At 39.3% G+C, this 18,881-nt stretch overlaps 1 protein-coding gene across 2 annotated transcripts in view; it reads left to right on the top strand.

Moving 5' to 3' along the window:
- The first annotated feature begins 2,561 nt into the window (after positions 1–2,561).
- The window catches only part of CPD (carboxypeptidase D), a 67,386-nt gene continuing 51,066 nt past the window's right edge, over positions 2,562–18,881 (top strand). Inside the window, exons 1-2 of one of the 2 annotated variants that reach the window (XM_032615147.1) lie at positions 2,562–3,384; positions 8,668–8,915. In XM_032615147.1, coding sequence (XP_032471038.1) covers positions 2,651–3,384; positions 8,668–8,915 — 982 coding nt within the window. In that variant the 5' untranslated portion in view covers positions 2,562–2,650. The remainder of the gene's footprint in view (positions 3,385–8,667; positions 8,916–18,881) is intronic. The other variant, XM_032615148.1, reaches the window with a different exon arrangement.

Raw genomic sequence — 18,881 nt, 5'->3', positions numbered from 1 at the left:
AATTACCTAAGAGTCTTTTTAGAAAAAGTGGTTGCTGAAGTCGGGCAGGCCATTCAAAAGCTCTGCCCTGTTTCCAAAAATCCAGGTCATTACCACTCTGCTTCTGTGAACCGGAAGCCTTTCCCCAAGTTCCCTCACTTGTGAGGCCAAGACTTTCTTTGTGGGAAGGAGAAAAGGGACACCTGTCACAAGGTTAAGATTTCTCAGGGGCAGCTGGAGTTATTTAGTTGGAGTTTTCCCCTCCAGTGAGCAGTGACCGGGTTGGGAGCTTTGGGTTTCATTTCTAACCATCAGCACGGGGTACCTGCTTAGGATGGAGACTCCAGACCCAAAAGAGGCTACAATCACAAGGCAGGAGGCCCAGGGATTCCTGGGAGGGTGGTGGCTCAAGTTACATCACATTATTTCACTGCCTTCACATGTTTATTTATTGCCTCACTAGGTGAGGCTGCAGGAGTGAGTTGGCAGGAAGAGGCTTCAAAGGAGAGTGAAAATGGTAGAAAAGGAAATATTTGATTAGAGGTTAACATGTCCCCTGGGGCTTCTTTGATTTGGATTATTCTAAAAGTACACAGTGTAATGATTAAGTACTCCGGGTTGGAGGGGGGGAAGGGAGGAGTGGTCTCTGTACAGAGTTGAGGCTTTGTTTCTGATGAGTTGCAGCTGCTGTGTAAAAGGCGCACTAAACCAAACAGGCAGGGAGGAGAAGAGTAGCTCACAGGACCAGAGTGACTGTGCTAAAGTCATCATCTTCACCTAAGCCCGCGCTTTCTCCTGTCCTACACCTAATTGAACACCTGCAAGTTGCTTTGGCAACTGAAGTCAGCCTACAACCCTCTGTCTCTCTCTGTCACCAGATCCTGTCCACTTTCTCTCCTAAAGGTCTTTCAAATCCATTTCCTTCTTTCTACCTCCACTGGCACTGTCCTTGAGGGTTCAGAGCCTCATTTCTTCTCGGATTATATCTTCCTTACAGGGTTCTTGGTCTCGAGTCTTAGTCCTTCCACTCCATTCTCCATGTTACTGTCAGAGGGATTTTTCTAAACTAGCTTAAAATCCATCAGTGCCTCTCCGTGGTCTTACAGATCAAATGCTCCCCAGAGTCTGGCTTGTGAGGCTCTTTGGGTTCTGGTCCTGCTTCTCTGGCTTGTGTCCTCCATACCTGTGAGCTCCTTCACAATCCTGCTCTGCATGCAGTTCTCAGAATGTGCAGTATTTGCTCTCAAGCCTTCGGCGCTTGCTCTTCCTTCTGTCCAGAATACCTCCCTTCCTCCCCTAGTTTCTCTCTTTCTCTCTTACTCCTCCTTGGCTTGAATGAGGTTTCCCTCACCTGGGCCCCCATATCCATATTGTACCACTTATCACAAACTGTATCCAACCTCTAACTGAGCAGAGTGAATTGCTTACCAGCACGTAGCTCTAGCACACAATAGTTGCTCAGTAAAAATCTGATAAATGAATGAACTCTTTACTATTCATATTAGGGTTCAATCATAGTTCAAGGAAGGAGATTTGAATCGCTTGGCTCTGAAAGAAGGAACCAGAACAGTTATTGTAATTATGTTCTTTGTTGGGTAGAATTTCACACTTGATAAAAGGATTGTGAGGTTTTGTGTTTTTTCAAGCTAAAGTGATTTAAGCCTACTTTGAAGACCAGTTTAAAGGCCTCTTCTCCAGATGATAAAACAGGGTACTTGTCAGTTTTGAGGCGTTCCGGAATTATTCTCACCAAGCAAGTGTCTCCAGAAATGTCATACCTGCTGCTTTCAGAATGTTATTCTAAGGCCACAGTTAAACAAGTATCTCGCTCAGGAGAGGTGTGAGAGGTGGGCAAGTGAATCATGAAATGAAATCTGCCTACAGGGCTGAGAACAGCACACACAGGAACCAATGGCAGTGAAATAAACTGGGGTAACACCAAGGAAATATATCCATTAACACAAAGGGAGCCTACTACATAGCAGATTTCCACTGTACATAAAGGAGACACCTTCTTTCAACATAGAGACTAAAAACTGAAATGAGGTAGTGAGCCCTCTGCCACTCCAAGTGTCCCAGTCTTTTCAACCGCTGCCGAGGCGCTGGGCGACAGACTCCGATGGAAGGGGTGCAAGGTGCAAAGGGCTGAGGCGTCTTTTAGCTCTTCCAAGGTAGATTCTTTAGAACCTTTGGATTTTTTCGAGTCCTTTGAGTCTTTCTAACCTTTTGATTCTTTCAATTCTCGGTTCTAAGCGTTAAAGCGCCGCTAGGAAAAGCTGCAACAAAGATGGGAAGGAAGCTAGTGAGAGTACTCAGAGAAAAAGGGGTGAGAATTTAAGGGGTAAGCCAGAAAGAGACTGAGGGAGTAGAGGAGAAGCGGAGCAAACGCAGAAGGCAAACGGGGAGAAGGGAAAGAGAGCGACAGGAACCTAGACCGATGAAGAGAGTGACCAAACTCTTCCCCGAGAGAAGGAAGGCACGCCCAGAGGGAATCGGCTACTTTAAGGACAGCCCCGCCCCTCGGCGTGACGCCGCAGCAGGGCCGCCCGCGATTGGCTGCGGCCTGGAGGGCGGGATGGGGTTGCTAGGAGCGGAGGGGATCCGGCTGGCCAAGGCCTCCCGGAGCGCGGAGCCGAGGGAACGGGATCCGGGTTTGCAGCGCTGCTGGAAGATGGCGAGAGGCTGGGACGCGCGGCCGCCCTGGCGGCCAGGGCGCGTCTCGCTGCTGCTGTGTGTGCTGTTGCTGCTGCGGAGCGCGGCCCGGGCAGCGCACATCAAGAAGGCGGAGGCGACGACGACGACGACGAGCGCGGGCGCCGAGGCGGTCAAGGGCCAGTTCAACCGCTACTACCACGAAGAGGAGCTGGGCTTGGCGCTGAGGGAGGCGGCGGCCGCGGGGCCCCCGGGCCTGGCCCGCCTCTTCAGCATCGGCAGCTCGGTGGAGGGCCGGCCGCTGTGGGTGCTGCGCCTCACGGCGGGCCTGGGGCTGCCGCCTTCTGACGGCGATACGGGGCCCGACGCGGCGGGGCCGCTCCTGCCTGGCCGGCCGCAGGTGAAGCTGGTGGGCAACATGCACGGCGACGAGACCGTCTCGCGCCAGGTGCTCGTCTACCTGGCCCGCGAGCTGGCGGCTGGCTACCGCCGCGGGGACCTGCGCCTGGTCCGCCTGCTCAACACCACTGACGTGTACGTGCTGCCCAGCCTCAACCCCGACGGCTTCGAGCGCGCCCACGAGGGCGACTGCGGCTTCAGCGTCAGCGGCCCTCCCGGGGCCAGCGGCCGCGACAACAGCCGTGGCCGCGACCTCAACCGCAGCTTCCCGGACCAGTTCAGCACCGGTGAGGCCCCGTCCCTGGACGACGTGCCCGAGGTGCGCGCCCTGATCGAGTGGATCCGCAGGAACAAGTGAGTGTCGTCTTCCCTCCACCGCCACCTCCTCCCCCCCGCCCCCTCCCCATCCAAGTGAGCCTCTAGAGCAGAGGCTGGGTCCGGCACTCAGTAAGCGCTCAAACGGTGCTCTCAGGCCTAAGGGACGGGGGTAGTGAGGGCGAAGAGCGACACCCCGTAACGGGGACAGGGCCCAGGCTGCTTAGCCTCCTGTCCGGCTAATTGTCCGAGAAGCGCTGCCTAGAGGGTGTCATTTGTTCAAAGGATGCAGAGAGCGCTGTTTGGCTGGAGGGGAGACTCTTCTAGCATCCTGGCCCCTGTTCTCACAGGATCGTAGAATATGAGCGACGGAAGAGACATTAAGGATGACCTAGGTCAGCTCACTTATTTTATACATAAACTGACAAGATTGCGATTATCTTATTACTACAGGCACTGTGATAAGCCCTTTCCGTGGACTGCATGATCTCAGTTTATGTTGGCCACAACCTGATGAGACAGACAGCATTAACATCCCTGTTCTGTAGCTGGGACTTCAACTCACGCATTTAGTCAGTGCTCTTAACGGGCATGGAGGGAGACTGTAGCCTAGAAATGACAGATGACACTCCCGGGGTCTTCTTCTTGGTTATTTAACAGAAACTGATTCACTTCCAGTCTTTACCTCTGACTCAGCTGTGGAGCATATAGGTATGGCTGGCTGGAGAACTTGTACAGATCTGGAACCTTCATCTGTAAGCAGCTTCATTTTAGACTCTGAAGGGTTTCTGCTGCCACTTGTGCATATTATTAGTGGGCCAGGGCCAAATGGCTAATTGTCACACTTAATAGACACCTTAAGTGTTAGTAACCGCTCTGTGAGATTTAAAAACTTAAAGGAAGCACGAGGACCTGAAGAAATTGGTGTATAACAAGAAAATATTATAACTATATATATGGTGTGTTTATGTACCCAGTTAAACCTTACAGGAATTGTTCCTACTGGCAAAATGTGTGTGGGCTACAATAATATGGGTCATCTCTGTGGAGAAGATAGAACTTGAACTGAGTCTTGAGAGATGGGTAGGATTTTCAGCAAAAACGTGGAGGAGAGGAATAAAGGAAGAAGGAACTTATTCCAGATGGAATAATATCTGAAGTGACCATGCACCTCTTCCTTTTGTCAAGCATCGGCTTTGCCAGCATATCCCCATTTTTGTGTCTTCATAAAGCTTGTGAAGCAGTTAATCTTTCCATCCGGATTTGAAGAAGATAGCTGAGTGACAGATAAGATACAAGCAATAATGAGCAAAGAAGTTTCCCTTTAGGACTTGGAATCATCTCTTCTACAAGCTTCAGCATATATAGCAGACCTTGAAAAATTCATGGCCATTATGACAATTCTAGATTCTTTTTATCTCCTACCTTTCACTTCACTCCTTCTGAGATCCCTTGTAGGTATTAATTTCACATGCTTTCTGGGAAGATTTTTCCTTTAAAGATAGTGGTGTCGGGACTTCCTGGTGGCGCAGTGGTTAAGAATTTGCCTGCAAATGCAGGGGACACAGGTTGGAGCCCTGGTCTGGGAAGTCCCACATGTCGCAAAGCAACTAAGCCCACAAGCCACGACTGCTGAGCCTGCATGCCACAACTTCTGAAGCACACGTGCCTAGAGCCCGGGCTCCACCACAAGAGAAGCCACAGCAATGAGAAGCCCGCTCACTGCAACGAAGAGTAGTCCCAGCTCGCCGCAACTAGAGAAAGCCCAAGTGTAACAATGAAGACCCAACGCAGCCAAAAATAGATAAATAAATAAATAAATTTAAATAAAATAAAAAAATAAAGATAATGGTGTCAGGACCTCTGAACATTTACATAAGAAGTGTGACTTTAACATACAGCTTATTGTCAGAAGCTATGATGGCCAAGGCCTTTCTGAGATGATATATCAAATTCACTGTTTGCATTGCTTGAAGGACACGTTTAAAAAGCCCCATCATGACCTTTGCAGGGATGTAAATTCTGTGAGTAGATTTTTCTCTTCAGTATTACTTCTGCTGTGACCAGAAATAAAAATGAGCTTTGTCTTGGTGCAAGTCACCTTGAGACTATACTGAAAGCTTTAAATTTTAAATCTAGGACCAAAAATGTGCTCTTTGGATAACTCTTTCATATCACCAGTATTTAATGATTAAAGATATGGTCTGGGCTGGCTATTCAATGATAGGAGCTTGTGAAGATTTTAAAAGCTCATCTGTGTCAGTTGGTATTACAAAGGAAGTGGCTCTATTTTGTGGCTATGGACTACCCTAATCATATCCGCCCTCTTTTCAAATGTAACTCTAATCAGAAGGGAAGGTATGTGAGTATATAGGGTGAAAAGTACATCCTTCCATCCTCAATCATAAATAACTCAAGATGCATATTATTTAATGATTAATCAGTAACAAGTGACATTGATATGTGAATAAAGTAAAAAAAACAAGCACATACACGATTTGAGATTGATTCCTAAATATATAGAGACAGCTTTATGGATAGGAAATTCTAAAACCACAGACATCCATCTGTACAGGGAAATTACCTTTTTCAATGTATTTCGTGAAATAAATCATTTGAATAATTTCTTGATATCCTATTCACCCAGCTGTGTTAGAAATAGATTTTTGTTGTTGTTTTGGATATGTAACAATTTAACACTCATTTCCTCCTGCTTGGGAAAGTGGAGTTTATTTTCTTTGTTTCACTTTATACTTCATCCAATCCATGATTCTGTACTACTGATAATTGACTCATCCATAATAAAGTTAACTTGGAGATTGACTTTTTAATATCTACAGACTCTTGTTTATAATTTTTATGATATATTTACCAGTTACTTTAAATCTTACACAAGGAATGATATATGATATTGAAGTCAAGTGTGAGAAACACTTAAGAGAATTGATTTGATTGGAAACCATAAAATACCCTTAAAATAAAATTGGATCGATATACAAAGTTGGTTTGACAAAGACTAAAAGAAATAATCTTACAACCACTATAATAGATATCACTTTCTTTTGAAATCGCCCTTACCAGAGTGGCATTGGTGCTTTTAAAACTATGTGAGTAGAGTAAGGAAAATCTAATAATTTAATTTTATCACTCAAGTAGATTGCAAATATTTCATTGTTCTAAAAGTATTTGGTTAGGCCATTTTAACAGTATTTCTGAGAAGTGTTAGTAGAAATGTCAAAGTGAAAAACAGCATTTAATACAGAATCTTGGAATTTAAAATTTTAATTGAACATGTATAAAGTAACATGCTTCACTTATTTAGAATATTCAGTTACCCTTTTTTTTTTTTCCCCACTAGACTATGAATGCCATGAGGGCATTTTTGTATTTGTTTCTTCACTAATATATTCCTTAGTGCCTATAGAACATTTGGCTTATAGTTGACACTCAAGAAAATTTGTTGCTCAGTTGATTGTCTGAACTGGGCCAGCCTTCTTGTAACTTTCCCAAAGTCAGTGTGGGGTGGTGGTGGGGAAGTACTTAAATTATTTTAGGCCTAGAAACCAAAAAGTAAATTGTTAATAACTTGCTATGGAGGAGGGATGGGTAAATTAGAGTTAGAATAGATGCTTAGTTTTTGTTTCTGTAACATTGTAGCATTGGAACTGGTGAGTAGAATTATAGTCTGTAAGGCAGTGATTCCCTAAGCAGGATGCTAGAGGTCTCCAAAGGAATGAACATTTGTTGAGCAGGGGCTATAAAGCAGTCGTTGTGCTAGAAGATAATTGTACATGTATTATCTTATTTAATTCTTGTAACAACCCTGGGAGGCAGGTAGCATTAATCCCCATTTTACAGATGAGAGAGAAACTGGGGTTCAATGGATTTAGAGGCAGCAACTTCTCCTGATCATGTTACTAGTGAATGACATGTCTGCAAAACCAAATGTTCTTACGCATATTTGCCTGGTTTTAAAGCCTGTGCTATTGCCACTATACCAAATGGCATTCCCCTGTGGTATCTAGAACTGTGCTAATTTTAATTATGTAAAACTAATCTTCTTTCATAGTCTATTCTGGTGTTTAATCACTGTCTTTATCAGCTAAATTCTGTCTTCTGATGAATAGATTCTCTGTTACAAGTAATTTTCATTGTTTGACCTCCTCTGGGAGGTACTGATCATACTTAACCTTTCAAATTAAACATATCGTAGACTTAATTTTCTTTCAAACATATAGAAAGAAATGTTATAAATCAACCCCCTTTAGAATTACTGTAGGTCAGTTTATTTCAGCCACAGAAAGGCAGAAGCAAAAAATCTAATTTTGAGTGCAAAGAGAAAAGTGTTTAATCTCCACTCATAGTAATGGTTTGAACTGTTACCTGAGAGAAAAATGTATAAATAGGACTTCGGCATGTTTTTGCCTTTACCTTTTACCATAAAAGGCATTCTTCAGTATTTCTATATCTATAAATTTGACCAAATTGTAAATGGGTTCGCTTAAAAGTATCAAAAATGCAAAAAGTTTAAAATGTTTCTTTTATAGAAGCAGCCTTGTCTCCATGTCAGTTTATTTTTTAATGGTCCAACCAGGAACCTTGCACCTAGAAAGAGAGCTGCTTTTACAGTGATGCAATGTGCTGTATTGTTTTTATCTGAAAGCAGCTCAGGTCTTTCCCCCGCTGAATTTTCTCAACTATGGCTTCTCTCCTGAAAATGTGAATTTAGTATACTGTGAAAATGGAATGAGGCAAAGCACATCCTGTTTTAAATTAGACTCCCTATCTTAAAATTTCTCTCTGGACAGTAATATAAAAAGCATGAAACTTATTAACCTAACTCGTATATTCAACAAATATTTATTTATGCCAGCCATGCTTTCTATGAAATTAACACAATATGAAGTACAAGAATTAGATTGAACTCTATGAAATTGTAATTTTTGTAGGTCAAGACATGGTTGAATAGTGGCAAGTTCATATTGTTCAACTTAATACATGATTTTACAGTTCCCTGAATAAGACGTCTCCTGACATAAATTTACACTGTGTTATTCAGCTATTTTTTTCAGTGATGGGGAAATTATTTAAAGTTATTTGAAGTTAACTTGGACTGTAAAAACTGTTTGAAATTTATTGAGTTAATAATACTTTCTTTCCATTTTCTTTTTTTTTTATTGTTGTTAGTCTAACAGCTGATAGAGTTGTCTTCTAGGTGTCGAGAGGAATATCTAAGTTCATTTATAAAAGATGTAGAATTTTAAAATACATGTTTTCTGTTCCCTTTAAAAAGTGATATGTGATTTGGTTATGTTTTCAAAGGTTTGTGCTTTCTGGAAATCTGCATGGTGGCTCGGTGGTAGCAAGTTATCCTTTTGATGATTCTCCAGAACATAAGGCTACTGGAATCTATAGCAAAACCTCAGATGATGAAGTATTTAAATACTTGGCAAAAGCCTATGCTTCAAACCACCCCATAATGAAAACTGGTGCCCCTCATTGTCCTGGAGATGAAGATGAGACTTTCAAAGATGGGATCACAAATGGTGCGCATTGGTATGATGTGGAAGGTATGTAAAGCCCTGAATATGCTATATTTCCCCCCGTGTTCATTTAGCATTCCTAAGTATACTCTGGTGGAAAGAGGAAATTTCGAGGAATTCTGATTTTTTTTTCTTTTGGCTGTGCTGCACAGCATGTGGGATCTTAGTTCCCTGACCAGGGATCAAACCTGTGCCCCCTGCATGAGAAACGCAGAGTCTTAACCACTGGACCACTGGGGAAGTCTGAATTCTGATTTTTTTAATCTTTTGTTTTTTAATTTTGAAAATGTCAAACCCACAGTAAAATTGAAAGAAAACTACATGAACACCTGTATATCTTTCATTTAAATTCACCAACTGTTATCTTACCCCAAATGTTCCCCCTCCTAACCCCTCTCACGTGTATGCACACACACACACACACACACACACACACACACACTCTTTTGCCAAATGATCCAAAAGTAGGTTGCAGATTTTATGACATTTCACCTGTAAATACCTCCCAAGTATGTATTTCCTAAGTACAAGGACATTCTCTTGTATAACCCATGTACCATTATTGTAACTGAGAAATCAACAGTAATTCAGTACTATCATCGCACATGCTGTTCATAACTCAAAATTCCTCTATTATCCCCCAACTATCTCTTATAGCTCCTTTTCTTCCAGATCAGATGCAGTCAAGGTCCCAGCATTGCATTTGACTCTTGTGTTTTTTTAGTTTCCCCCATCTAGAACAGTCATATCAACAGTCTCTTTTCTTAATGATGGTGAAACTTCTGAAGTGTCCAGGCCAGTTGTCCTACAGAATGTCCCATATTCTAGATATGCTGCTTTCTTCCTGATAAGATGATCAGGTCAGAATTTCCAGCAAGATCATTATATCAATCCCATCAGAAGGCACGTAAAGTGAGGCTGCAAGTGGCCAAGTTGGGCAGCTTGGTTAATGTGATGACCACCACTTCTCTCCATTTTACATAAAGGCACATTTTCCCTTTGTATTTTAATATGTGGGATGATTGTGAAATGCTGTTTTTTAAAAATTGTGGTTTAAAAAAATATATATATCATAAAATTTGACATTTTAACCTTTTTTTTTTTTTTTTTTTTTTTTTTTTTTTTTTTTTTTTGCGGTACGCGGGCCTCTCACTGCTGCGGCCTCTCCTGTTGCGGAGCACAGGCTCCGGACGCGCAGGCTCAGCGGCCATGGCTCACGGGCCCAGCCGCTCCACGGCATGTGGGATCTTCCCGGACCGGGGCACAAACCCGCGTCCCCTGCATCGGCAGGCGGACTCTCAACCACTGCGCCACCAGGGAAGCCCTTAACCATTTTTAAATGTAGAATTAAGTGGTATTAATTATATTCACAATGTTGTACGTCTGTATCACTACCGTCTACTTACAAAACTTTAAAAACACCAGACAGAAACTCTGTAACCATTAAGCAAAAACTCCCTATTCCCCACTCATTTCCCACCGCCCCCACCCCCACCCCCAGCCACTGGTAACTTCTAATCTCCTTTTTAATCTCTGTGAATTTGCCTATTCTAGATATTTCATATAACTAGAGTTAATATATTTGTCCTTCTACATCTGGCTCATTTCACTTAGCATAACATTTTCAGGGTTCATCCATTTTGCAGCATGTATCAGAACTTCATTTCTTTTTATGGCTGAGAAGTATTCCATTGTATGTATATACTACATTTCATTTATCCAGTCATCCGTTGTTTCCACCTTTTAGCTACTATGAATAATGCTGCTATGAATGTTGGTGTACAAGTATCTACTTGAGTCCTTGTTTTCAAATCTTTTCAAATACTCAGGAGTGGAATTGCTGGGTCATATGGTAATTCTGTATTTAGCTTTTTATACAGTGGCTGTACTACTTTACATATCCACCAGCAATTTCTCATGAAATGCTGTTTATGTTAAAGTAAGCTTGAATTGTTTATCTTTTCTTTTAAATGTTACAAAAACAGCTATTGTTCTTTTTAAACTTTTGGTATCCTTTGAATAATGACTTTTTCATTTTTATGCCCAGGCTTAGACAATTTAATTAAGAGTAATCAGAAGGAACAAGTCAATCTATGGAAAAGTCATCAGTATAAACTTTTTTTCTCTTCTTAGAATCTGCCCACGGTGAATGCCTTAGATTTCCCCTTACCTTGTTGTTGGCAGTTAGTCACATTATAAAGTATGTTACGACGTTTCTCTTCATGTGCCTTCATATAAATATTTGAATAACTCTTTGACTTTTTATGTCAAGCCAAGTGTACACAAATTGGGTGCTAAGTTTGAGGACTTGATACTTTCTAGAGTCTTCTTATTCCCGTATAGTTTCTACCAGTGTTTCTTATATATAACTAGTGATTTGAACTATTTAGAAAGGGCTTTGAAATATTTAGAAGCCAAACTTTCTGCCCGGAACAATTAGAGGTGGTTTGAAAACCATTAAAAAACTTTAAAGATAAAGGACATACTTTAATGCTTAATCTCATTTCAATCTTTAGCAAATATATTTCTATTTTTTCTTTCTTTCTTTTTTTTTTTTTTGTGGGATCTTAGTTCCCCGACCAGGGATCGAATTTACGCCGTCTGCAGTGAAAGCACAGAGTTTTAGCCACTGGATCACCAGGGAATTCCCATTAGCAAGTATATTTAATAAAACCTGATTTCATGAACTAGTGGTTTTGTGATGTAGTCAAGTTGCTTCATTATTTGAGATACTATTTAAAATAATGGACTAAAAAATAATTAAATTTTCATTTTTGGAGAAAGTTGTAAAAGGTTAGAAAGTAGTTTCTAATTGACAAATAATTAAGGAAGGTAAATATATGTTATACTATTTAAAAAGTAAGTGTGCTTCCATCATAGTAAGATTACTTGGTTAAGCCAGGCAACGGGTTTTTCTGAGTCTTCAGACATCTAAAGGAGCTAAATTTTGCCATTGCCATTATTATTGTTTTTATGAGCATCTACTTCTCTCCTGTTTTAGCTGGATGGTCAGGCATATTTTATTTCTACAATAGGTAGCTTATATCTCTTACTGCCTTAGCAATATTGAGCAGTTTCGGTAGTTTCTTTTGTGTGTGTGTTTTAATAGCTTTATCAAGGTATAATGGACATACAATAAACTGGACACATTTAAAGTGTACAATTTCATAAGTTTCAACATATATGTGCACCCATGAAACATAAGTATTAAGTTTCAGTAGTTTCAACAGGGTAAATTCATTGTTTGTCTTGTACTGGACTGCGATAAGATGTTGTGAAACCTTGTGACTAGGCATATATTCAGACCCGGATATCCTGGAATAACTTGACTGACATTTGTGTGGTGTATTTAAAAATTCTAACTCAAAGAAGTTTAGAGCTGAAAATGAATATATTGATCTAGTCCAACCCTTTTGCTTTATAGGAAATCAAGGCCTTAGAGAAGAAATAACTGGTGCGGAATCATTTATTAACCTAGCAAATATTTACTGAGCACCTGCCACATCCCATACACTATATTAAGTGATGGGGTACAGTGTGAGCAAAACAGAAGCAATTCCTGCTCTCGGGGATCAGATAATGTATTAATAATGGGAGATGTGAGGTAATTTTGCCCGTACCACCTTCACCTTCATTGCCAGGGTTGATTCAGCATATCTAGCTGCCTACATAGGTGGCCTTGCTTCTCTCAACATGTCTCTCAAACCTCAGGATCCGTCTAGGGAATGACTATCCTAATAAGGCCTGTGAACAGTCGTGCTCCTCTGCTAAAGCCTGTTACTGTGAGAGCCTAAGCTGAACTTATTCACGGGGCAGGCCTTCTATTTTTTTTTTTTAACCACAGTGTGCTGATTTGTATGCCTTTTGTTTACCATTCTTTATTATTTTCTTTCTTCATGGTTTTGAAGACATTATAAAAATCATCTGATGGTTTAATATGTTTATTCCAAAGCAAACCTAATGAAACTGAATTATAGTTTCAGTGAACTTTGAAGAATTGCCCTCTTTCAACTTACAGAAATTTTTAAAAGGGCAAGTAACCACCTAGAAAGAGAAGAGAGCTAGGAAATGTGACCAGATAACATATCTGTAAGTAATTCAGGTTTTTTGGTGCGACTTTAAACTCCTTTGATCATGTGGGCAGCCATTCTCTGCGTAAAGTGGAGGTCAGACTGAGTAGCATTGATGTGCTCTTAAATACTGAGGTATGTTTGGCTTTAAGTAGATTGCTGACAGAAAGGAAAGAGCCTGGGGAAAATAATTACCAAACTGTTTTGAACAGCATAAAAGGTTAGTTAGATTTGGTCCAAAAATGGACTGAAAAGCTTATTCTTGTGCAGCATTTTCTGTGTCATTAAATAGGGCATTATGTCGTAATTCTTATGACACCAGGAAATTGGAATCTATATAAAATAAAATCAAATGGATGGTACAGAACTGAAGAAATATAATATCTGGTATTAAGAAATAGACAAATCCATAAATACAGTAGGAGATTTTAAACATGCCTTTCTCAGTAATTGTTAGATCATGAAAACAAAAATATCAGTAAGGACACAGAGGATTTAAATAACATAAACCAATCTGACCTAATGAACATGTACAAAATACTGTCCTCATGTCTAATTTTCCTGCAGAGTCTGTTTACTAATCCAAAGTGTATATGATAAGTGATTTACCATTGGTCACACTTAAGGTAGATGTGTCTAGTTCTATTAGTGCTTGTGTTAATTTTTGTTTTAAAAATTACATATTAAAAGAAAACTAGCAAACACACTAAAACTTAAAGCATTCTTATATCTTTGCTTGTTTCACATTTTAATTGGAGCAAGTCTAAACTTTTCACAGTCTGACTCAAGCCTACATTTCTAGTCTTCTCTCCTCCTTTTCACCTACCACTGAATGACTTGTCCTTCCTGCAAAATGTGAACCTTCACATACTAGGCTATTCTCTGTCTGAAATGCTTTTCTCCAGTTCAGCTGTAACCTTCTCTGAAAACCTCTCCTGTAGTAACTGTCACTTTTACCTTCCTAGAACATTTTGTTTAAATCAGTGTAATGCTTATCTACTTATGTTGTTTTTTGTGTCTTCTGCTAGAGTGTGAATTCTTTGATAAGGACAGTGTGGTACTATGCATTTTGTAGTTATCTTTATACAAAATGTATTGGCAGGGAAAGGGTCCTACAGGAAGTGAGACTAGGGAGGTTTTTACGGTTATTTGGAGTAAGGTCTTTTTTTGGAGATATGGGCTTTATCTAGAGGGATGCCATGGGAATGAAAAGGGAGTATGAGATATATAAGAAATTGTGCAAGAAGAGTTACAGAATTGACCATCAGTTAGATAGTAGAACAAAGTGTCAAGGCAAAGAAAGAATTAAAGTTATAACTTGGAGATTTTGAGCCTGGATAAGTAAGAATGATAATGGAAATGGGGAAAAACTAATTGGAAGGGGTGTGTTTGTGTGTGTGTGTTTTCTCTTTAGATGTGAGAGGAGTGAAAATTGGAGGTGAGGCGGTACTGGATGTACTAGTTATAAATACTTGATGTACAGTTGTGAGATAGGCTCTGGAGCTTGGGAAAGAGGTCAAGATTATAAAGAGATTTAGGCATTATGAGATATGTGGAAAGCATATGGCAGTGTGCCTGATTTTGAAAATTGAATTGATATTGTTTCCTAGCATCATTTAATTGCTTGGAGCCAGAAATTCAACTAGGGGGAAAAAAATATATATATATGAACAGATGGGTGCTTTTTCATCTCCAAAGTGAATGTACTTCTGGCATTTTGTACTGGGATGTTTTCTTTAAGGAATGCCAACAGTTTAGATATTCTCAACCTGTTCATATTTTAAGAATACTATTGATAATCAAATGTGCATTAATAAAGGGCTTTTGGTTTTATCTGATCTTGTACATTAAGGAGCTACTTGAATCTTTCTTCCTTTCTCTCTCTCTTTTATCTGAGTGCCACCTCATTTAAAAGGAAAGCAAAAACTTAAAATGATAAACAGAATTTTTTCTTCTGCTTGAGTCATAAGTTTGTTTGTTTTAGTAAACTGAAGTATAGCCTCATATAAAAATCTAACCTTTAGGAGCAGTGTGCTTGTATATTTTGTAATGTAATGGTAGACTTTCATCAAGGTTGAGAACCAAACACTGTTTTAGGATATGGCCCCTAAATCTTCAGATCCAAAGTCTAAAAATTAGATGTGCTTTTTTTTTTTTTTTTTAAATACAGGTGGTAGAAAATAGGAAAGTACTTAAAAACAACAGCAACAACAAAAAAACCAAAGGAAAATACAGTTCAAAGACCTGCCTGAGAGAGAGTGTTGACCAAGTTAGACAAAACTGAAAACAGATACAGGACTGTGTAATGTAGTTTTAACTTTGTAGAATCATATCATTAGCAAATGTATATTCAGTGGGAGTGGTGAAGGAAATAGATTTTCATAAGATAAGTTGTTCAGAATATGAAGACCAAGTTCAGTTAAGATTTGGTGAAAGCAAACTTGAATTTAAAGACCAGGAATATGGGAAAAATTCTTTCAAGGGCAATCTCTGTTTTTTCCATTTATTTAATGCAGATATTCCACTTAAAATTTTTTATGACCATCATACTCATTAGCTTTTAAAAATATCTCAAGGAGTGCAAAATTATCATTTAATAACCCACTTATTTATAAATAAATTGTTCACAAAAGTCAAAGTTGTGAGAACTTTTCACTATCCCTTGAAGTAGTTTTTTTTTTTTTAATTTTATTCCACCATATTCTTTTTTTTTAAACATCTTTATTGGAGTATAATTGCTTTACAGTGGTGTGTTAGTTTCTGCTGTATGACAAAGTGAATCAGCTATACATATACATATATCCCCATATCTCCTCCCTCTTGCGTCTCCTTCCCACCCCCCCTATCCCACCCCTCTAGGTGGTCACAGAGCACCGAGCTGATCTCCCTGTGCTATGCAGCTGCTTCTCACTAGCTATCTATTTTACATTTGGTAGTATATATATGTCCATGCCACTGTCTCACTTCATCCCAGCTTGAACTAGTTTTATTAAAGAAATAACAAGAAGCTCCAAATTTAAATATAGAATAGAAATTGCCTATCTATATTTCTGCATGCTAAAATGCTTTTCCTAGTGAAAAAAATACATTGCATTTTTTTTTCTGTAAAAGGTTTATGGGCTTCTTGTGTCATACAGTTTGATACTTTATAGTTGGCCTACTGAGGCAAGTTTAAAAAAAAACTTGCTATGTTCAAGTCTTAACATTGTAGCATTGGTTATATTTTTTTTCCATTGGCTTTCTGCATGAAGCATAAGAGTGAGTTGTTAGTGCACCATCTTTGGATGAATGGTTGAATTTATTTAAATACCCTCCACCTCCTTAAAGCTAGATCTCTCTAGTGAAAACAGTAATAGGGATTGGTTCCATGATAAAGATGAATTGAGTATCTTCAGGCATACGAAGATTAGTTGTGAGACACATGGATTGAAGGAGTTGAATGGGTACGAATAGATTCTTTGATCAGAAGATTTAGCCACCCATAACAATTAGTATTGATCACAATTTGTTGTAGTGCTGGACAGATTTCTAGTGATTACACTTTTAGTCTTATTCTTTAATATTGGTAAAGGAATGAAAACATCATAGCTTTCACAATACATTGCATTCAATATTTTCTGAGTATAGAAAAATTAGATTGGTAGGTAGGCTTAAAAACAAAATATATACCTTTCGTCTTTTTTTGCCAGTTTCCCTTGGGAGTAGAGGAAATAGTCTAAATCAGTGGTTTTCAAGCTGGGTGTGTATGGGGAGGAGGAAGAGACCAGTTAGTTTGGATAACTTTAAGGAAATAAATTTCCAGATCTTCCATGCCTGAGAAAGATACTGGCTGCTGAGGTTCAATCTCATATCCTCTTCTTCCACTTGACTGAAGATAGGCCTATTTTTTTCTATCCATCTGAATCACACTATGATATGTTAACTCAGAGTTTTACAAAGTGCACCAAAAACAAAAGGGACAATTTGGTGATTAATGGTATCATAAAAGTATCACTGAAATGTCTCATGAAAAGATATATTTTCAGTAATTATTACCTGTTAGGTTTATTACTTATTGAAATTGATAATAAAACTATGCCTTTATTGATAAATTGTATACCAGTAGTTATTGTCATGCTTCAATCTATAAAGATTTTTTTTGATGTGGACCATTTTTAAAGTCTGTATTGAACTTGTTACAGTATTGATTCTGTTTTATGTTTTGGTTTTTTGGCCTCAGGGCATGTGAGATCTTAGTTAGCTCCCCGACCAGGTATACCCACTGCATTGGAAGGCGAAGTCTTAACCACTGGACTGCTAGAGAAGTCCCAATAATTCAATCTAGAAGACAAAAATTTAATAGGGCATTAATGTCATTGGAAATTAAGAGAAATTTAAATATGCATACATACATATTACTATAGATTGAAGTATTATAGGATGATCAATGAAGGACTTTCAGGCATAAAAGTGTATCCCATTTGAAGCAGCAGCATAGCACGGGGAGATCGGCTTGGTGCTTTGCAATGACCTAGAGGGGTGGGATAGGGAGGATGGGAGGGAGGCTTAAGAGGGAGGGGATATGGGGACACGTGTATTCATATGGCTGATTTGCTTTGTTGTGCTACAGAAACTAACACAGCATTGCAAAGCAATTATACTCCAATAAAGATCTATTAAAAAAAAAAAGTATGTCCCATTTGAATAACAATCTGTGGAGCAAGTGGAATGGAAATAAAAGTTCAAGTTTCTTTTACAAAAGAAAGCTATAAAATCCCTCCTGTTGAAGAAGAGTGTTCATGCAAGTTTTAAAAGATGATTCTAGGAATCAAATTTCTGTAGTATTTTTATTTATTTGAATCCACCTAAAATAACAATGTAAAGGCTTTATTTAAAAAATAAAAATTTACATTATGCAAGAAATTACATTGTTACTATTTAAATTTAAAATCAAAACTTTTAGGTACCAACTTTAAAATGTGTGAAATATTGCATAATTTTTCAAGATTATTTTCCTATGAATAAAAAAGTTTGAAGGTCATTGGTTTAGATAGCCCAGTAAGAGACTAATGGATTTTAGAGGCTTGATTATTTATGATTGTTAATGAGTAGGATAAATAGCAGATCCTTTATACTGTTAATAAAGTGCTATATTGCTTTGAGATATGCCTATGGTGAATATTTCATTCCCAAAATTAAAATTTTCTTTGACTGGATAATGTTCTGAAATCAGACATTTTATCCTTTAGTCTATGTTGAGCCACATAACATGTCAGCTTAAAAAAATAAACTGAATCTGGTAGTAGCTGCAGCTGTCAGAAATGTCAGGCCTATCTGCAGATCAGTGTTCTCTGTGACAGTGAACTCTAGCTCTAGCTTTGCATAAGCAGGTTTTCTGTTAAGGAAAAAATCAAGACAACGGATCTGGACCAGCTACTTAGCTAAGATTACTTATTATACAGTCTTTGACATTTAGTATTGGAAAAATAATGTGAAGTTTAATACAGATGGCAAATAATGCCTATTTGTGGCATCTTGAAAAAAAATCTTAAATTATTCATAACTCAGTTAATATCCCATTTGTTTCCAGTTTTTTAGATGATTTTTAAAAGTTGTTTTTTTTTTTTTTTTTCGCGGTACGTGGGCCTCTCACTGTTGTGGCCTCTGCCGTTGCGGAGCACAGGCTCCGGACACGCAGGCTCAGCGGCCATGGCTCACGGGCCCAGCCGCTCCGCGGCATGTGGGATCTTCCCGGACCGGCGCACGAACCCGTGACCCCTGCATTGGCAGGCAGACTCTCAACCACTGCGCCACCAGGGAAGCCCAGACCTTTAGTTTTAGATTGTTCATAAGTTATATGCTACAAAATCACTATTTATATAAAATGTGATCTGTAGGACCAGAGGCCACTGAATGTAGTTTCTTCTCTGAGAATTAGGTCTTA

This window comes from Phocoena sinus, chromosome 20, assembly GCF_008692025.1.
Source record: "Phocoena sinus isolate mPhoSin1 chromosome 20, mPhoSin1.pri, whole genome shotgun sequence".
Lineage (NCBI taxonomy): Eukaryota > Metazoa > Chordata > Mammalia > Artiodactyla > Phocoenidae > Phocoena > Phocoena sinus.
The sequence above is the reverse complement of the archived record's forward strand: the minus strand, read 5'-3'. Positions and strand labels throughout refer to the sequence as shown.